The sequence below is a fragment of the Podarcis bocagei genome (genome assembly GCF_964188305.1).
Source record: "Podarcis bocagei genome assembly, chromosome: 2".
Classification (NCBI taxonomy): domain Eukaryota; kingdom Metazoa; phylum Chordata; class Lepidosauria; order Squamata; family Lacertidae; genus Podarcis; species Podarcis bocagei.
The window spans coordinates 91,948,481-91,967,470 of NC_138126.1; the positions used below are offsets into that span (position 1 = coordinate 91,948,481).

Genomic DNA, 18,990 nt, shown 5'->3' on the forward strand with positions numbered 1-18,990 from the left:
GTTATGGCTCTCGACGTGGTGGTGGGAAGTCAGATAGTGAATTTGATTTGTATAAGATATGTGTACCTAAGTAGTAGGGAACTTGAAATTGGTTTTGTATTCTAAATTCTTTCGATATACTTTTTCTTTTGTGTTTGTTTTTATGGATGATGTAATGATGTATTTATGTTTTTTTAATTGAGGTAACGCAATAAAGTTTTTTCTAAAAAAAAAAAAAAAAAAAAAGCCCTCTAACAAATTGCACCAACTTCCTTACTTAGACGAGGGACAGCAATGCCTGCTTGGAGCGAGAGAGAAGAATAAGGGAGGAAAGTCTCTGATTGGAAGTCTTCGCTATAGCGAAAGCAGGCAAAAGACCCTGCAAAGAGAGGAGGGGAAGGGGGGGGGGTGTTGCCCACCCGAGTGCAGGTTCAAAGAGGGGACAAAAGTATTTTTTTAAAAAAGTTCTGCTACGTACATATGTGCCTTCCTTCACCCAATTTTCTGATTGCTGAACAGCGCGCAGCACAATATAAATTGTGGCTAAAGCAGAAAAATTCCGCGCGCCCCTTCCAGCCACCCACAGGGTGTGGGGTGAGGTGGAGAGCCTCTTATTTTAATATTATGGATGATACCCTTTCTATAAGGCCAATATACTGTATGTGCAGGAATAATATTTGAAGAAATGCCATCCTCTCCTTTGGATCGGTTCTAGTTGTTAGATGTTTTCCTTTCAAGACTTTATTGCGGACCGAGAGGGGATGGGGAATTTGCAAAGACCCGTGGAAGGGGTAGATGCGAGTGCAATCTCTTTTAGTAGTTTGCATGCTTCGTTGAAAAACGGAGTCTCGATCAGAGTCGTTTAGTTTCTCTATTATTGTTGCCTGGTTGTTGGTGTTTTTTGGGGTTTGTTTGTTTTTTGGTAAAGTGTGGATATTCCTGATAGCCAGCATATTTGCACCTCAATGCTAAATGAGCAGGCTTTGACAGAACTCCTATAGATTTAAATCGAACTGCAAAAGCAACTCTTAACGGCAGGCTTCACAGTTCTGAAAACATCCAGTTAGCAGCTCAGATTCTAGAGGTAGTTCATTTGAAGTATGTTTTATTAACCCAAACGGAACGCTGGCTCCACTAGCGCAGCGATGCACACCTTAACGATCGGAATATCATTAGAATAAACGAATAGTTTACCTTTAAAACGAAGAATCCGTCCTGAAAATCTGAGAGTGAAAATATTTGTGTTTTTCATAGCAGCTTCATAGGCGGGATGGGGAAGAAACGAGTATCTAGAGGGGCCCATTATCATCATCATCATCATCATCATCATCATCATCAATTGAATTTGTATACCGCCCTTTATTCTCATGGGAAACGAAATTAATTCTACAGTGCCTGAGTAGAGAAATGTTAACAATGGCTTTCCACTAAATATTACAATTTGTTTGTTGTTGTGGAAATAGCGGCTTTCTCTAAATCAAGAAACGCACTTCCATTGCTCGTAAGACTATCATCAGCATGTAAAAAAACAAAAAAAAACTAGGCTCGCGTTGTGCAAAAACTCGGAGCTCGAGCCAATCGACGTTAATTACCTTTTAGCCCCATCGACTTCAATGTGAGGAAGTTAGCTGCCTGTGTAAGGCTAAAGTCCTACAAGCTCCTGTAAGGGAGACACAGACCTGTCGTAATATGTAGCCTAGACCCTAGTGCGCTCAGCAGGTCCTGCTTCCTGCTGAACATGCTTATAGGTTCCCGCTTCATGTCGCCCGTTTAAAAGCAAATGGATTTCAAAGCACTTAATTTTGGCAGGATCTCATTATGTGTGTGTGTGATACTTTTGAACTTGTTTGTAATGCGTTTTGAGATTCGTTGCTGCAAGTTAATTTATATATTAATGAATGAATAACAAACAAAAACAACATCATCCAACTCACAGTTTAATTACAAAACTCAGTTATTATTGCAGAAGTTACCCTGGATAGGAACCGGCCAAAGGCCAGACTGAAAAGAAAGGCGCTTGGCCCCATATTCTGCATCTGTAATCAACGAATTAATTCATAGATCGCTGTGGCAGAAGGAAGTTTGTATGAAAGTAGGAACTCGGGCCTATTTAGAATCATAGAATCATAGAATCATAGAATCATAGAATCATAGAGTTGGAAGAGACCACGAGGGCCATCGAGTCCAACCCCCTGCCAAGCAGGAAACACCATCAGAGCACTCCTGACATATGGTTGTCAAGCCTCTGCTTAAAGACCTCCAAAGCAGGAGACTCCACCACACTCCTTGGCAGCAAATTCCACTGTCGAACAGCTCTTACTGTCAGGAAGTTCTTCCTAATGTTTAGGTGGAATCTTCTTTCTTGTAGTTTGGATCCATTGCTCCGTGTCCGCTTCTCTGGAGCAGCAGAAAACAACCTTTCTCCCTCCTCTATGTGACATCCTTTTATATACTTGAACATGGCTATCATATCACCCCTTAACCTCCTCTTCTCCAGGCTAAACATGCCCAGCTCCCTTAGTCGTTCCTCATAAGGCATCGTTTCCAGGCCTTTGACCATTTTGGTTGCCCTCCTCTGGACACGTTCCAGTTTGTCAGTGTCCTTCTTGAATTGTGGTGCCCAGAACTGGACACAGTACTCCAGGTGAGGTCTGACCAGAGCAGAATACAGTGGCACTATTACTTCCCTTGATCTAGATGCTATACTCCTATTGATGCAGCCCAGAATTGCATTGGCTTTTTTAGCTGCCGCGTCACACTGTTGGCTCATGTCAAGTTTGTGGTCAACCAAGACTCCTAGATCCTTTTCACATGTACTGCTCTCAAGCCAGGTGTCACCCATCTTGTATTTGTGCCTCTCATTTTTTTTGCCCAAGTGCAATACTTTACATTTCTCCCTGTTAAAATTCATTTTGTTTGTTTTTGCCCAGTTCTCTAATCTTTAATTTAGAATTAAAGAAGCTACAAGAAAATGTGCTGCTTGGGATGATTTGGAATAATGTAACAGGGTGCTAAGGGGCGCGCTAGTCCTTGGCAGCCGCTGGAGCTCGTTTTCCTGCGGTGTTTAACTACAAGGCAATCCGCCCTGCAATTTAGGAATCCCCAACTGCCCTTGCCCCCTCCTAGAACCCGCATACTAACTGAGTCAGCTCCTACAAATAGTTTGCCGAGCGCGTTCCGCTTGTCATCCACAGCATCCAGCGACTCAAATCGATGGGAACCTTTTAACTTCTCTCCGGAGTTTACTCGGGAGTTTAATCCCAGCGGAGATCTAAGGGTCTCCCAACACGCCGCCCCCCCCCCCTTATACATACGTTACAAGCACCAAAGTAACACACGGCGAACCTTGCAAGATTGTATTATTGCCAGTTACTGCAGCTTGCACTGAACGCTCGGTCAGCGGCTGAGCTTTTGCATAGAAATGTCGCAGACACTGACTGTACCTTCGGCTTCACTGTTTATACCTTTCCCCCGGTCCCCATAGCCCTGTAGAAAACATGCCCTGCTCCGTCAACTGTGCATAACCCTTCATGCCTCACCCTTCATGCATCAGGTGCAGCTGTGGATTCCAGTACACCAACGTTTGTGTCACAATGCCTCTAATTTGGTTTGGTGGTGGCAGCCGGGGAGGCGTGGGTTTTTGTTTTTAATTATTATTGCTATAGCAGACGAACAAGGCTACCTTTCTGGCTTTTTCTTCTTCCAGAAGTCTGATCTTGTAGTTTGTTTTCTGCCAGTTAAAAACACCCGTCCATCGCTATCCTTAGCCCTTTCCACCCGTAAGCAAAGCTTCGATCAGCTGGCGGATCTCAGCTTACTCTGTGTTTATGATTTTTGTGTGTGTGTCTTTCTGGAGAGAGTAGGCGCATCTCCCGTTGTACAGGATCCTCCGTGCAGGATACGGGTGCGTGGCTAGAGCACAGGCACCAGGGTGTCCCAATCCAATCTTCCAGAGGTAGTGGACAGACCCTCGCTTTAAAAATGTGGAAGATAACTCTGCTCCCAAGCAATTTCAGTTGGTTAGCTGACCGACTGGCTGGCTTGAAGAGAAAAGACAAGGACCGGGGGACGATAGACTGACTAGGACTGTCAAAGGGCAGGCGTGCGTGGACCTCTTCTGCAGATTAAGGTAGCTGCATCTCAAGAGGAAAGCATTCTCCTTTCTTCTTGGTACATGTGCATTCCTGCCTACAGGCTTTTCTGCCTTCACACAGTGCCTAGTCAACTTCATGCTCTGTATACATACACGAACAGAACAAATATAAATCTCAGTGCATCACTGTATGTCCGCTTGTGAGAGTGACCAGCCGTTGTGTCAGAAGAGGATTTCTATTTTTTATTTTTTTTGTAGACGCTATGGGCCTCGCGGCTCCACCTTCATCCTTTCACCACGCCCATTTAGAATCCTCTCCCACCTGTGGCCATATCACCCCCCTTCGAATGAAACAGACGTGACAACCTATAAAGAAAAGTACCTCTGAGCATGTACAGAGTGCCTTCTCCTCGCCACTGTCCCCCACCCACTTAAAATGAAGGACCAGGTTTTCCTTCTAGGCCGGAGCTCAAGGATCCCAATGCAGGTTTGGGATCCAGCAAGGCAGCCCTTGGAAAACTCCGTTTTAAATCTCGTGCCCGGTTTGAACCTTACTACGACATTGCGGACCTTTCCTCCCCTGGGAGACTCAGTTCCTCTTCTGAGCTGCCATCCTTCCGCATTTCTACTGCATAGGCGGAAAAGAGACCAGGGCTCTCGCGCCTTTAAAAGTTGCGTGGAAGAGGGAATTTCAGGGAGGGTCGGTTGTCTTGTAGAAGAAGAAGAAGAAGAGTTTGGATTTGATATCCCGCCTTTCACTCCCCTTCAGGAGTCTCAAAGCGGCTAACATTCTCCTTTCCCTTCCTCCCCCACAACAAACACTCTGTGAGGTGAGTGGGTCTGAGAGACTTCACAGAAGTGTGACTGGCCCAAGGTCACCCAGCAGTTGCATGTGGAGGAGCGGAGACACGAACCCGGTTCCCCAGATTACGTGACTACCGCTCTTAACCACTACACCACACTGGCCCTAGGCAGGTGTGCTGCGGGTGACAGAACTGAGAAAGCAACGGATCAGCACTGGGAGTGAGTCACTTCTAGGCCCTGGGCTGTAGCGAGGGATCTAGGCAGGGCGGCTTCTAACAGAGGAATCGGTGCTAGGAGTCGTCACTTTCTGATGTTGCAATAAAACTTATTTCCCGGCCAACAGCGCCAGAGAAGTAATCTCTCTGGAAGCGAAGGTGAGGTGCTGGTGTCCAGCTTTCTCGGAAGAGTCTGGAGAGCGAATGGACTTTCTACGTGGGCACTGGGAATTTGCGTGTGTGTGATGCCTCTTCATCCTTTTTCTTGGCGAGTCGCTTGCGGCCTTTGAATGGGATCCCAAACAAACGGATCGTGGTGTGCGCAGTGCGTGTATTCAGTTTTAACACTTCATAACACGCAGTCTGGGCGAAACTAGGCTGGCTAGCCACCGCCAAACACAACCCAATATACAAAAGTACTTCTCTACAACCACATATACGAATACTGTACGAGAAATTGGCGATGGAGCCAAGACTTCACCCTCTGTATCCAATGAGTCCGACAAACGCTCCATAAGAGTGAGCGAGGTGCTTGTGGGAAGCTAGGACTTGTTAGGAAACGACGGCATTTCGCCACACAGGTCTGCCCAAAGAACAGAGATAACACCGGAATTCCTCCCCAAGGAATTGTAATGAGCACATAATTGGGTGCACAATAAAAGGCAGCTGGATTTATTATGCAAATAATAGACGAACAGCAGGAAGAGCTGGTAATAGATGTTCTTTAGACAGGTTGACAGGATTCGACACCCTGGAACAACCAGGGGTGTGGGTGTGTCGCTCCAAGTCGGCTTTAAACATCGGAGGAATAAAGGAAGGCAAGAAAAAAACACCGGGTGGTGGGAAGAGAAAGTAACTCTGACGATCCTCGCTGCCAAAACACTGTCGTTTTGCCTCCAGCAAGGAAGAAGGCGCTGGGTATTTTAACAACTCGCACGAGTTTGCCCCGGGAGGTGAGCAACAGATACGCTTGGTTCACTCGGAGGAGGGAAGAGGAGGGCGGCTGACGGCTTTCTCGAGCCCAGCTGGATGGCTGCGTGTTTTCTCTGGCGCAGTATTTTCGACTAAGTATTTTAGGCTGGTGGGAAGTTTGGCAGCCCAGCGTGACCGGAGGTAGCTAAAGAGGCCCCTGCGTGGTATCTTTTTGGACACGGGAATTCGGGGATGTCTGATTTACTAAGCGAGAATATTTGCCCCCCTCCCCCCGCCCCAGGCGGCTAACCGGCTTGGGATTCACCCAGTCCTTCCTTAGAAGCTCCACCAGCAGGAGCTGAGCCCCAACAGCAGTTCGTCGGGACGAAGCCCAGGCTTTTCCCTTCGCGGGATTTCCTTCTCCACGCAAGCCGGAGCGCGAGGCACTTCGGTCTCCTTTAGGGCAGCCAAGCTCGGGTTTGGCCGCGGGACAGGAGCTTCACGCGTCGCCCTCCTTCCCAGCCGCGCCGCGCCGCGCAGCTCGGCAGCCCGCGCTCGCTCACCCGGTTTCCCCTGCGCAACGGCTCTTGACTGCCCAGGCTCGACATTCTGAGCTCGCGGGGAAGGAGCCACCTAGGAGGGCCCGATCCTGCTGCGGCTGGCCAACTCCCCCTCCCCGGGCTCCTCCCCCTCCGGCGCCGCCCCTTCTCCCTCCCGCCGCGCGCCCTGCCAGCCCCCCAGTGGATGTCGTCGCTTCTTCCCCCGCGCGAGCCCACGGGGTGTCACTCCTCCGGGATGACCTCAGCCCCGGCCCGAGCCGGGAGCGTCACTAGCTCCGGGCATCCACGGAGCCTGGCCGCTCGCTGGGGCCGGACGATGGGCAGCGAGCGCGACCCCTGAGCCACCGAAGCCCGCTGGCTGCAGCTGCCGCCGAGGAACCAAGTCCGCCACCCGCGAAACGACTGCCCGCCCTCCAGCAGCTGCGGCTGCTGCCGCCAAACCAAGCAAGGTAGCTCGGAGGGACCCTAGGAGGGCGGCGGAGGGGAGCTTCGAGGCGGGAGGGAAGGGCGGGTGGAGGTCTCCTTAAGAGAGTCGTGGCTGCCTCAGCTCTCCGGGAAGAAGAGACACGCCGGGGCAGAGCCCACGTCTTTGCGCGCAAAAGGTTCCTTCTTTCGCGTCGCCAGGTAGGGCCCCGAAAGACCCTTGCTTGAAACTCCAGAGAGTCACTGTGCGGCGCAGCATTTTTAGACAGATGAACTGTTGGTCGGTCTGCCTTTTTACGATCCTCCGGTGCGAGGGACTGAGTCCTGGGTTGCGCTTCCGGAGAAGTTATCTCGCTCGAACCGATCAGGGACATCCCCGCCGGAGGCTGCAGGATGCTTCCCGGAGATGGGAACCTCCCGCATGCCTTGTTCCAACTTTTGTGGGCCGGACGTCGATTTCTCTCTCTCGGCCACCAGTGTGCCCAGATCTCGAGCTTTTCCTTCTTGCTAGGGTGTGTGTGTGTGACGCTGGGGCGAAACTCAGGCGGCATTTTCAAAGCAGCCCCACGCTCAGTCGCCTTCTCCTAAGCAGGCGAGGACAGCGAGTTTTCTCGAACGAAGGAAAGAGCAATTTGCTCCCCTGGCCATTACAGTTGGAATAACTGAAAAAAAGCCTTTTTCCCCCTGAGCCGTTTTGGAGTCCCATCTGCCGCTTTCCGTTTCTCTCTCGTTAAGAGATATGTGCAGTACGATCCTATTCATGTTTACTCAGAAGTCAGATCCAGTGTCTCCAATGGGGCTTACTCACTAGTAGTAGCAGCAGCATTCGCTGAATGGCTCCGTTTTAAACCCCGGTAGGTTGGACGAACTGGGTTGTGGATGGGGATGAGATGAGCCCTCTCTCTCCTCACCTTCCACTTTCCCTCGTTCATCCTCTGACAACCAGAACCACAAGCCTGGTGGTAAGCCATATCGCTTGGTTTAGTGTCGCATAGAAGCGAAGGCAATCCTAGGCACGCTCGCTTGGGTGATTTCCACTGAGAGAGCTGAACCACGCACAGGTTCAGGCTGCAGGGTTGTGATTCCAAGGCGGATATCCTCTAAAACTTTCCCGGAAACAAGCACCACTGAACGTAGTGGGACTTGCTTCTGAGTAGACCTGTTTAGGATTGCCCAGAACGCCACTTGCAATGGAAGTCCCACAAGCGATTTTCTGCTGTTAGTCCCTCGCATAGAAGGCACCACCAAGGCTCCTGCGTCCTGAACTTCATTACTGTTGCGCTAGATTTACCTAAGAGAAAACCTACTGGTTCAGATGCACCAGAAATACCTGGGTCTTATTTACGCAGTAAAAAGTTCCAGACATTATGGGACTGCCCACGTGCATGCGTTTCGAAGACCTGAATAAATTGGGTCTGCCGGCTGATATTCTCCCGCCCAATTTTCCCTAATAGCAAAACAGTTTAATGGTTGTTAAATATTCTGCCTGCATCAAAATGGGGTGCGCATGTTTGCTTTAAATGGCTCTGGATCTTTCGGGGCAAGGCAAGAGTGAAGCAAGGCGCTCTCTGTGGAACAAAGGTGTGGGATGGGGACCCATATTCAGAAGGGCTAATAGCAGGTGTCTGTGAGGTGGTCGAAGTGCTGGCATGCGTTAGGAAAACTCAGTCTGAAGGCGCCCCGTCGTCCATTTAAAATGGAGTCTTACTGGTTCCGCAGAACTTATTTCCAGCAAGTGGGACTTCAATTGAAGGTAGCTTGGGGCTCTCTCTCATCTGCTTTCTCGCTTGCCGAAACCGCCACACACCCCTCAAGCCGCTGGATAGTTTGCCGCGGAAATCCGCGCATCATCCAAGCCCCTTGCGCGGGCGCCCATCTCCCGGATTGCAAGGGGGTTGCTTGCTCGGAGTCGATGGATCCTCATCCTCATGGCTTCAGCGGAACGCCTTTCCATCTCCTCCTCCACTGTTTAGCTCAGAGGATGTTGCGCAGTGGCGTAGCGTGGGGGGTGCAGGGGGGGCGGCTGCACCGGGCGCAACATCTGGGGGTTAGGGTTAGGGGGCGCAAATCCACGGGTTATGGGGCGCAAATTACTTGCCTTGCCCCGGGTGCTGACAACCCACGCTACGCCACTGATGTTGCGGGCAAGATAAAATCTGTAGCATTTTATCTTGAATCAAGTTCTCACTCTCAGGCCCCATTCGCGGTACAGTATATATTTAAAGTAGTAGCAGCAGCAGCAGCAGCAATGCCATTTACCTGCGAACCGTAGTTTAAAGGTGCTGAGAGATATTGGGAGACCCCAGTTCACCACCCAGAACTACAATTTCCAGAGTGGTTTAACAATCAATCGGCAACTCTGGAAATTGTACCCCTGCGAGGAGAACAGGGTTCTCCTAACAGCTTTCCACGCCCTTAACAGGTCCCAGGACTCTTGCAGGGAAACCATGGCTGTTTAAAGTGCTATAATACAACTTTATATGTGGTGATGTGGCCTTCATGACACTCGGTTCATGCAGCAGAGACTTCTTCACCTTCTCTCCCGCTTAACTAAGAAGCCTTAACGGACCTTACTCTCGAGTCGACACTTCAGATAGTGTGCCACGTGCCACTTTTCTCTAGCGCCAGCTTTCCCCCCCCCCCGGACTACAATTCCCTTCATCCCTGACCACTGGGCCTGTTAGCTAGGGATGATGGGAGTTGTAGTGATAAACGTCTGGAGAGCTCACCTTCGGGAAACTCGCAGGTTCCAAGGATGAAAGTTGAGACTTGATAGGAGAGCGAGAGAAACGGCCTCAACTTAAAACTCGGCTGACTCAGCCCCGCTTAACCTGGGCGGGAATCTCCCTCCGCGTTAAGAGGCGGGCGGTGCTGCTTGTCCGTCAAAAGTGGGTCAGCGGTTCGCGCGCTCTGCCTGGCAGGTTCCTCCCCGCGCGCGCGCGCGCGCGCCCTGCCACACCCACCGCTTCCCACTCCGACCGTCACTTAATCCTCCGGCAGGCGCTGGGTCAGCTTGGAAGGCGCCCACTGACCGCTCCTGCTCTTCCGCCCAAACTTGTTCATTGGCCAGCCCAAGCAAGCGCCAGTCTAATTCAACCTCAGTTGTAGCACCTGTGACGCTGACGCGCTCTCTCTGTCTCTGTCTCTCTCTCCACTTTACCCGCTGCAGGTTCGCTTTCCCACCCTTTCTTCCCCCTCCGCGCGCCCTCCCGCGGCGAACCGGGATGTCTCCGGCGGGCTGGGAGGCGCTGGTGGCTCTGGCCGCCGTGGCCGCTTGCCTGGCGGAGGGCGTGCGCGGCGGCGGCGGAGGCGGCTACGGCGGAGGTGGCGGCGGCCTGAGCATGTTCGCCGTGCAGACGGCTCCTCAGCCGGACCCTTGCTACGACGAGAACGGGCACCCGCGCCGCTGCATCCCGGACTTCGTCAACGCCGCCTTCGGCAAGGAGGTGAAGGTGTCGAGCACGTGCGGGCGCCCCCAGGCGCGCTACTGCGTCCTGGCCGAGAAGGGCGACGAGCGCAGCCGCACTTGCCACTTGTGCGACGCGGCCGACCCCAAGCGCGCGCGCCCGGCCGCTTACCTCACGGACCTCAACAACCCTCACAACCTGACGTGCTGGCAGTCGGAGAGCTACGTGCAGCACCCGCTCAACGTGACGCTGACGCTGGCGCTGGGCAAGAAGTTCGAGGTGACCTACGTGAGCCTCCAGTTCTGCTCGCCTCGCCCGGAGTCCATGGCCATCGCCAAGTCGATGGACTTCGGCAAGACGTGGGTGCCCTTCCAGTTCTACTCGACGCAGTGCCGCAAGATGTACAACCGGCCCAGCCGCGCCGCCATCACCAAGCAGAACGAGCAGGAGGCCATCTGCACCGACTCGCACACCGACATGAGGCCTCTGGCCGGAGGCCTCATCGCCTTCAGCACCCTCGACGGGCGGCCCTCGGCGCACGACTTCGACAACTCGCCGGTGCTGCAGGACTGGGTCACGGCCACCGACATCAAGGTGGTCTTCAGCCGCCTGCACACCTTCGGCGACGAGAACGAGGACGACTCGGAGCTGGCCCGAGACTCCTACTACTACGCCGTCTCCGACCTGCAGGTGGGCGGGCGCTGCAAGTGCAACGGGCACGCCTCCCGCTGTGTGCGCGACCGCGACGACAACCTCGTGTGCGACTGCAAGCACAACACGGCCGGGCCCGAGTGCGACCGCTGCAAGCCCTTCCACTACGACCGGCCCTGGCAGAGGGCCACCGCCCGAGAGGCCAACGAGTGCGTCGGTGAGTGAGGAGGAGGGACTTCCAACGGTTTCTCCTTATGAGCATCCTAATAGCCATGTACCCTCCAAATTTCTCTGATGTAGAGACGTCCTAAGGGGCATTCCAGGATCAAATCAGAAACCGGAATGGCTTCTGTAAATCTGGGGCTGTCCTTGGGAAAATAGGGACACTTGGAGGGTTCTGGTAATTGCAGCTTCTTCACAGGTGCGCACGCAGAGAGCCAGGTGTGAAAGGGGCTCCTCTGAGTGGCGCAGTGAGAAAACTGCGAGAACGTTTGCAAAACCTAAGCAGGAACTGGCAGGGTTTCATATTGGATGGGGGCATGGATTTATGTTGGGGGGGCGAGGCAGGACACACACCTGTCCTCCTCCTCATCTGTCTTGATCTGCCTAGCTCTGTCTAGCAGATTCAGAGTTTAAAGTTGTTTTAAATTACCCCAGGTGTTAGAAAAGTCTGTCACAATCTTTCTACAGTTTTGTAATTTTAGTTAAGTATTTTTTATTTATTTACTTGATTTAGGTGAGAGCAGCTTTCCCCTGGCTATGGCCATGAATGGAGGCTACACCAAGTTGAGATTCCTGCATTGCAGGGGGTTGGACTAGATGGCCCTTGGGGTTCCTTCCATATGAGGGGCTGTGGGAGGCCAAATGCTGCAAGCCTGTTCAGTGGAGTCTGTTCACATCTTTTGGGGGTGGGCGTGGGGGCGCTGCTAGTCGCCAAAATATACAGTGATGTGTCTGGCAACAAATGCAGTAGATTCCCTCCCACCCACACTGCAATAATTGCCTGACCCATCTCAGATAGGTGGGATATGTCTGGGTTTATGCACTGGAGGCTTCGTACATGCTCAGAGGCACTCTGCTATGTTAGTTTGTTTATTGGCGATATCGCTTACATGTTGTCTGCAAACAGAACAGTTTGTTTTAGCTATGAGTTGCAAGTCTCTGATCTGATTCTGAGCCTTAGTATTAAAACCAGACTCCGGGATTGAACCTTCTGCTGTCCTTGCAGGCAGATTAATACCTTTACTATAATGCTAAATGGGTGAGTGATTTGTGACCTGGCTCTTCAAACTGGCTGGGAAGTCAAACATGCTCAGCATGTGCAGAAAGGGTCTCTCCTGTATTTCTTAATAGGTGGCTAAACCCTGGTTCAAGTAAAGCCACACACCATTTTGAGGCTCCTCTCCTTCCCACTCTTTCCCCCAATGTCCTGTGTGCTTGTAAAACACAAGAGACAAAAATACATTGACGCAGCTTTTCCCAGTGAGGAGGAAAACTTGACCTGCTGAATTTCTAACCCTAAAGACAGTTGTTAGTGGTGCTGCGGTCTTATTCAAAAACAAGCTGAAGTCCTGAACCCTTGGAGTGTTTCGCTTTCTCCCCCACCCTTAATCCCAGGTTTTTTCAAAGGGACGATTGGATTGAAGAGAAGGCACCTTGGCAGTTGCCCAGTGATGCTCTTTGCTCCGCTATTCCTGTGATCCATGGAGGAGCATGTAGGGATGCGCTCAGGGATATAAGGTGATTCTGGCAAAGCTGTGAGAAGGCAATCTTTCTCACAACGCAGTTAATCCCGTGTACTTGTTTCCTCAGCTCACTCGGCTTCAGTCCAAGTATTTCGGCTAGTTAAAATAAGCCTGGCAGGAAATTAATTTCCAAAGTTAATAGGTCCCCTTCTTCAACATAGTCTTGGTATGCCGAGGAACAAACTGGTGGAAGAAAGGCAGGGCAAACAGTAGGTTTAGCTTGTGTGACCCCGGCTGGCCCCTCACCTCACCCAGCCACGATGTCTCTCCTAAAGAAGGAGGCTAGGTCAGAGCAGAGTGGGTCTTTCCCTTAGAAAAGAGGTGCTTGCAAGCCGTTTCCACCAGATTCCTGTGGGTCGGGCCGGTATAGGAAGCACAGAGCAAAGTGGCAGGAGGGACTCTCTCACACTGTCTCCCCAAAGCGACTTTGAGAAGGGGGACAGAGCTAGAGTTTAGGGGGAGTAAAAGATTAGGGAGCTCTAATGGTTTGGTGGAAGTCCCAACAGTGGTGCGCTGCTTTGAAGAGAGCCAGTGTGGTGTGGTGGTTAAGAGCGGTAGTCTCATAATCTGGGGAACCAGGTTCGCGTCTCCGCTCCTCCACATGCAGCTGCTGGGTGACCTTGGGCCAGTCACACTTCTCTGAAGTCTCTCAGCCCCACTCACCTCACAGAGTGTTTGTTGTGGGGGAGGAAGGGAAAGGAGAATGTTAGCAGCTTTGAGACTCCTTAGGGTAGTGATAAAGAGGGATATCAAATCCAAACTCTTCTTCGAAATCCAACCCAAGGTCGAGTTTGCCCAGCCTGGTGAACTCTTGTACTGCCTAGATTTTGAGCTGAGCCCTTCCTTCCCTCCTTCTGTGCCGCTGCCTGGTCACAGGGGCCAGGCGTTGCTGTGGGACTCTGCTAATTCAAAAAAGAGATACTATCTGCTCCTTCCAGTCCAATTTCTTTGATCTGTGATGGGCGGGCCTAGGCAGGCACAATATTTGGTCCTCTTTTGCTGTAGTCAGAAAAGCACAGAGGGAGGGGTGCAGTCGGAGGGACTGAGAGGAAGGCTGACTGGCCTCAAGCGACCCCTGGATAGAGAGAGGAGTGGGGTGTATCGGGATTATCTTACTTGTTGTGCCAGGTGTATGCTGTTGCTGGGGGAAATTGATAAGGTGATAAAACATCACTTAAAAATGCTTAAAGTGTTCTGGGGGAAATGAAACACTTTTTAAAACTCAACTTTATTTCTTTCTCAGTCTCATTGCTAAGCAGGTGAATTTGAAAGCAAACGTTGACTGGTTTTAATGCATTTTGTTTAGGATTACTGTTGGAAGAGGGAAGCAATTCAGGTTGCCAAGGAAGGTTTTCATGGAAGCCCTCTCCCCGGAAATAAAGCTTGCTTCCAAAATCTTCAATAAGTTTACATGTAATTAAACTTCGGGTTGAATCTTTAAAACTTGCAGCCTTCACTCCCCATGCATAGGGGTTACAGCTGAAACACACTAACCTGGTAACAAGCTTCCCTGAGAAGAGACACCTTCTGAGAAAGCAAAGTTAGGGACCTGCTCTAAGGAATACTGTATCGGTTTTAGTAACAATAACTATATAAACAGAGTACCATTAAGAACATTTGTATCTATTTGGAACTAGTATCTATTTGGAACTAGTATCTATTTGGAACTAGTAACTATATTTCAACACTTTTCATTCACATACTGATGACAGAATTGTCCAGTATTTGAGCTGCAATTACTGTACCTGTAAAACAACTATCATTTATTCCTGGGAAACACGAGAAACATTTGAGTTAGGGGGCAGGTTATAGGCCATCTAGCACAAACTGCTGTTTATGCATAAATACAGAGCTAGAACCCCTCCTAATACGTGTATGTGTGTCAGCTATCTTTAAAAGGAGAGCCACTATTTATTCAAAAAGGGAGAAACTGTAATTTGGATAGAGAGTATTTTAAATTTTCTGAGGGTTTTTGTTTTTTAAAAAAAATGTGTTGGAGAAGCTTTTTCTTGTTTCTGGATTTTGTTTTCCACAGGCTGTCACATAACAAGAGAATGGTAAAGGAATCATTTCTTTGCTAAATGTGTGATTGTATCCTTAAAAATCCCCCAAAACTCAAAACCTGCAAAGGAGTCTTAAGTAATTATAAAACGTTCACAGATGGAACAGTTCAGTCATTGCCCGTTCATCGCCATGACCCCAACTCATACAGTCCCTTTCTTTTTGATTTGTCATTGCTTTGTGCCCTGCTCAAACATTTCCCTTCCCAATTTGTCATACTGTGGAAGGACCAAACAGGTTTCTATCATTTTTTAAAAAAAAATGTTTTTATTAAAAGATGTTCCATAAGCAACAAGAGTACATACAGTGTTTCTATTTTAGAATCATACTGTCTTTCATACAAGCCACTTTGACATATATATTTTTTTTACTCTTGTCCACTGGTCATTCACCCCTTTGAGTTTCTTAAACCACAAGGATGACTCCAAGGGATTGTGGGTGTTATTGCAGAATATTTCCGATTACTCTGTTCGCTCCCCTAGGTTTTAGTCACACTATAGCAAGGTTCTGTGCAGCATAGATTAAATCCTTGCTTCTGTAATACCGGAAAAGTAGTTGGATAATACAAAAAAAGGAGGAAGAGTTAGGCTCTGGGTTGCAGGATTGTGCAGGAGGGCTAACACTCTTCCCCCGTGCCATTTTGAATTGCTCCCAGAACTTCTCTTTGCACCTCACCATATCAATTCAGATGGGGAAATGGAAAAGAAAGACCGAGTCAACCCTCTCTTCCCAAGCTTTGTGGCTCTAATCTGAATTTTCCCTCTTTCCCTTTTCAATAAATCTTAACTTGTTTGCTTGAGTCCTTTAACTGGCTGATCACCCATGAATTCCAGTGCCTTTCTTTCCTGTATAATCCAATGCAGGAAAAAGTATAGGGCTTTTCCACACTCTATGTATGACTCATTTGTCACTATTGGATCATGTTGTTTAATGGGCAGTGAGTGCTGTTTTCTTTGGCCTTTGAATGATTTGCAATTGAATAATATTGCAGAATAATATTGCTGCACAAGTGCAGTTCCATTCTATTAAATGGTACTCAGATGTGATTTTAAAGATATTTCTCATGTCTTTGTCTTGCTGTTGAACACCAAGTTTGTTAACAAAACAAAATATTGTCACCATATGGCTGTTGTTTGGCTCATTGAGATTTATTCCTTTAGAAAACAGATACAGCTGAATATGTCACAACAATGTTAAATACAGACATGCATGGGCTCTTGCAAGATTGTTTGTTGGATTTTTTGTTCCTGTTGAGAGACATCAGCTCCCACATTTTGGTTAAGTTCTTGTAGTGGAGTATGGTTCAATTTGCCTTTGAGAACATACTTGTCTTGTTTTGCTAATATTACATAGCCTTTGGTTTGTGTTGTGAATCAAATTAAATGATTCAGCATTGCTATAAATTGTTCTGGAGATTTGGAAGTTGAATCTGAAGCTGAGCCAGGTCTGAGTTAGCTGATAGTATTACCAATTTCTCTTCCTTCATATTATTGATGTTTGTTTATATTATTGGTGAATGTTTTCTATTATGGTTTGCAGCCTGGCAAATTGTAATGCCTTGGGCTAGTACAACAAACTTAATGATTTATTGAATTAAACAACAGACACATTGCGTTCTTTCTACTGAGATGTTTCACAACCCGCTTGGGTTCAGAACCTGAAGGGGTAGGGAGCCTTTTCCAGCCCCAAGATTTCAGCCCAAGATTGCATTCCATCATGGACATTTGGGCACCCTGATCTGAGATTCCCCACCCCTGCCGCAGACATTACACTCCATCTTACTATTACTGTTTGGTGTGTGTGTGTAGAGAGAGAGAATGAATGCACAGCAGTATACTATTTCCAGCTATTGCTAAAATTCTGGAGTGGAAAACTTGGTTTTCCTGTTCAGTGTTCTCAAGTAGAAATTTGCTCTAGAAAAAGTCTAAAAGAGAAGGACATAGCTGTGACGTTATTATGTCCCTTGGTGATATAACAAGATTTTAAATTCATCTGCAGCTTTGAGGTACAAATGATGTATACTTAAAAGATATCATCTGGCATATATGTGTGTAGGCCAATGAAAAATTACTAATTCCATTCTCCATTGCAAAAAACCCATAAATGGGATTATATAGTAGCACTATCTATATAATCTAAAGCAACACACATGGAGCTCCATGCAATCTTCATAAACTTCCCATCTGTGTCTCATGCATGCAAACAAAAAATTGTTCCTACAGAGTTCAGGCTGGGGAGGTCTGTTGAAGAATATTTCCAAGGGGCGGAGAAACTTGTTTTCCAGAATGAGATGCAAAGTTTGCTGATGTTTTAATCCACTCCTGATGAAGAATGTCCTACTTGGGCGTTTTATTGCTGAAAACACTTAAAATACTTACTTGCAAGGCAAATGCTTGCAGTGCTTCTCAAGTCTGTGGTTGGGCTCGAGTTTAGGAAAACTAATTCAGCGGTCACAGCCAGAGGCAATAAGCATCTGTAATTTAAAACCACAGCAAGTCAGGGTTGTGAAAACCAGCCCCTTGGTACTACGTTGTATTAGCTCTACCTATGAGATCAATTGATGTTAATGAAGCAAAACGCACATATTGAGCATTTCCCTGAGCTATCAGAGCTTTGAGGCCCAGAAGATACATGCAACACAAGGTTATTTAAGGTTTAATGCTCCTGAGTGTGCAAGTACTGTACAAAATAAATAAAAGATTTTTTCAGGATAGTCATCTGATTGATCACAGAAGGGATTTATGAAGATAATTTGTTCTGGCTCTTTTTAAAAAATCATTTAACTTTAATTCATTATGATTTGGAATAACTCGTAATGATCTGTCTGAACATATCTTTGCAACTCTTTGGCACTGGAGCTCAGAGTGTTGGAACAGAAAACACAGTAAATGCCCAAAACTACTGAGAATAATGAACTGCAGCAGCAGTTCAAAGTTCAGCATAAAAAATATACAACACCAATTCTGGGCAAATCCTGGGCAAATAAAAAAGTTTTCAACTGATGCTGAAAAGCTAATAAAAATGGTGCCAGGCAAATCTGTCTGGCAAGGGAGTTCTTGGGACATCCTCCAGTTTGTCAATCCTGGGATATGACAGAATCTTGGGAACTGGTTGCTACAGAGAGATCTAGTACCGTATTTTTTGCTCCATAGGACGCATTTTTCCCCTCCTAAAAAGTAAGGGGGAAAGTCTGTGTGTCTAATGGAGCGAATGTGTGGTCCCTGGAGCCAAATTGCTGTTGCCCTGCACTCCTGGGCTGCACTTTAGGGGGGGGAGGAGCCACGGTGCTCTGCCGGCAGCCTGCGCTTTCCCCTGAAGCCCCAGCAACGTTTGCAAGCAGCAGGGAGGCTGTGCGCTCCCGGGCTGCTCTTTGGGGGTGGGGGGAGGAACCACGGTGCTCTGCCGGCAGCTTCTGCTTTCCGCTGAAGCCACGACAAGGTTTGGAAGCAGAGGGAAGGCTGTGTGCCTTTGCCCCACGCTCCTGGGGTGCTTTTTGGGGGTGGGGGGTGGGGAGCCACACTGCTCTGCCTACAGCCTTTGCTTTCCCCTGAAGCCCCAACAAGGTTTGCAAGCAGAGGGAAGGCTGTGTGCTCCTGGGGTCTCTTTGCCCCGCGCTCCTGGGATGCTTGGTGGGGGTGGGGGGTGGGGAGCAGCAAATTGCTGTCTCTCAGTGCCTCCTAATTGAACTGCAGAGGATTGCCTAACTGGATTCTGAGCTTCATTTGAAGTTTAAAAATATGAAGTTTGGGGATTTCTTCAAGTAGCAGTTTTGCAGAAATAGTCATAAATACATGCAAAGCATCTCCACAAACCATTAATAGTGAGCTCAGCTAAAACTGAGCAGGCATCTGGCTCAGGAACAGTTTAAACTGCACAACTATAACCAGACATCCTGTGTGTTTGTGTGTGGACCATGTTCCTAGCAGCTAATCTTTATTGCTGAAAAGAGGCACTGATATTCCACTCCAAATCTATAATTCATTATACAAATTCTTACAAGTACAGTCCACCTATACTAAACCAAAAACATTGTGTTGGTATTGAATGGAAGCTATTTATCTGCCCTCTTTTCCTCCTCTGTTCTTTGCTCAGTCACTCCATTTTGAATCTTCCTTTCAAAAGAACCATGCCTGTTTTGAG

General features: G+C 48.6%; 1 protein-coding gene across 5 annotated transcripts in view; it reads left to right on the forward strand.

Moving 5' to 3' along the window:
• NTN1 (netrin 1) overlaps positions 1-18,990 on the forward strand; it is a 143,034-nt gene that overhangs the window by 13,452 nt on the left and 110,592 nt on the right. For 2 of the 5 annotated variants that reach the window (XR_014005283.1, XM_081184474.1), the window contains exons 1-2: positions 6,755-7,012; positions 10,156-11,261. Coding sequence is in view for 4 of the 5 variants with exons in the window: in XM_081184474.1 (XP_081040600.1) it covers positions 10,211-11,261 (1,051 nt within the window). In the remaining variant the exon portion in view is untranslated. Of the gene's footprint in view, positions 1-5,771; positions 6,045-6,751; positions 7,013-10,155; positions 11,262-18,990 lie in introns of those variants that run through there. The other 3 variants (XM_081184475.1, XM_081184477.1, XM_081184476.1) reach the window with 3 other exon arrangements.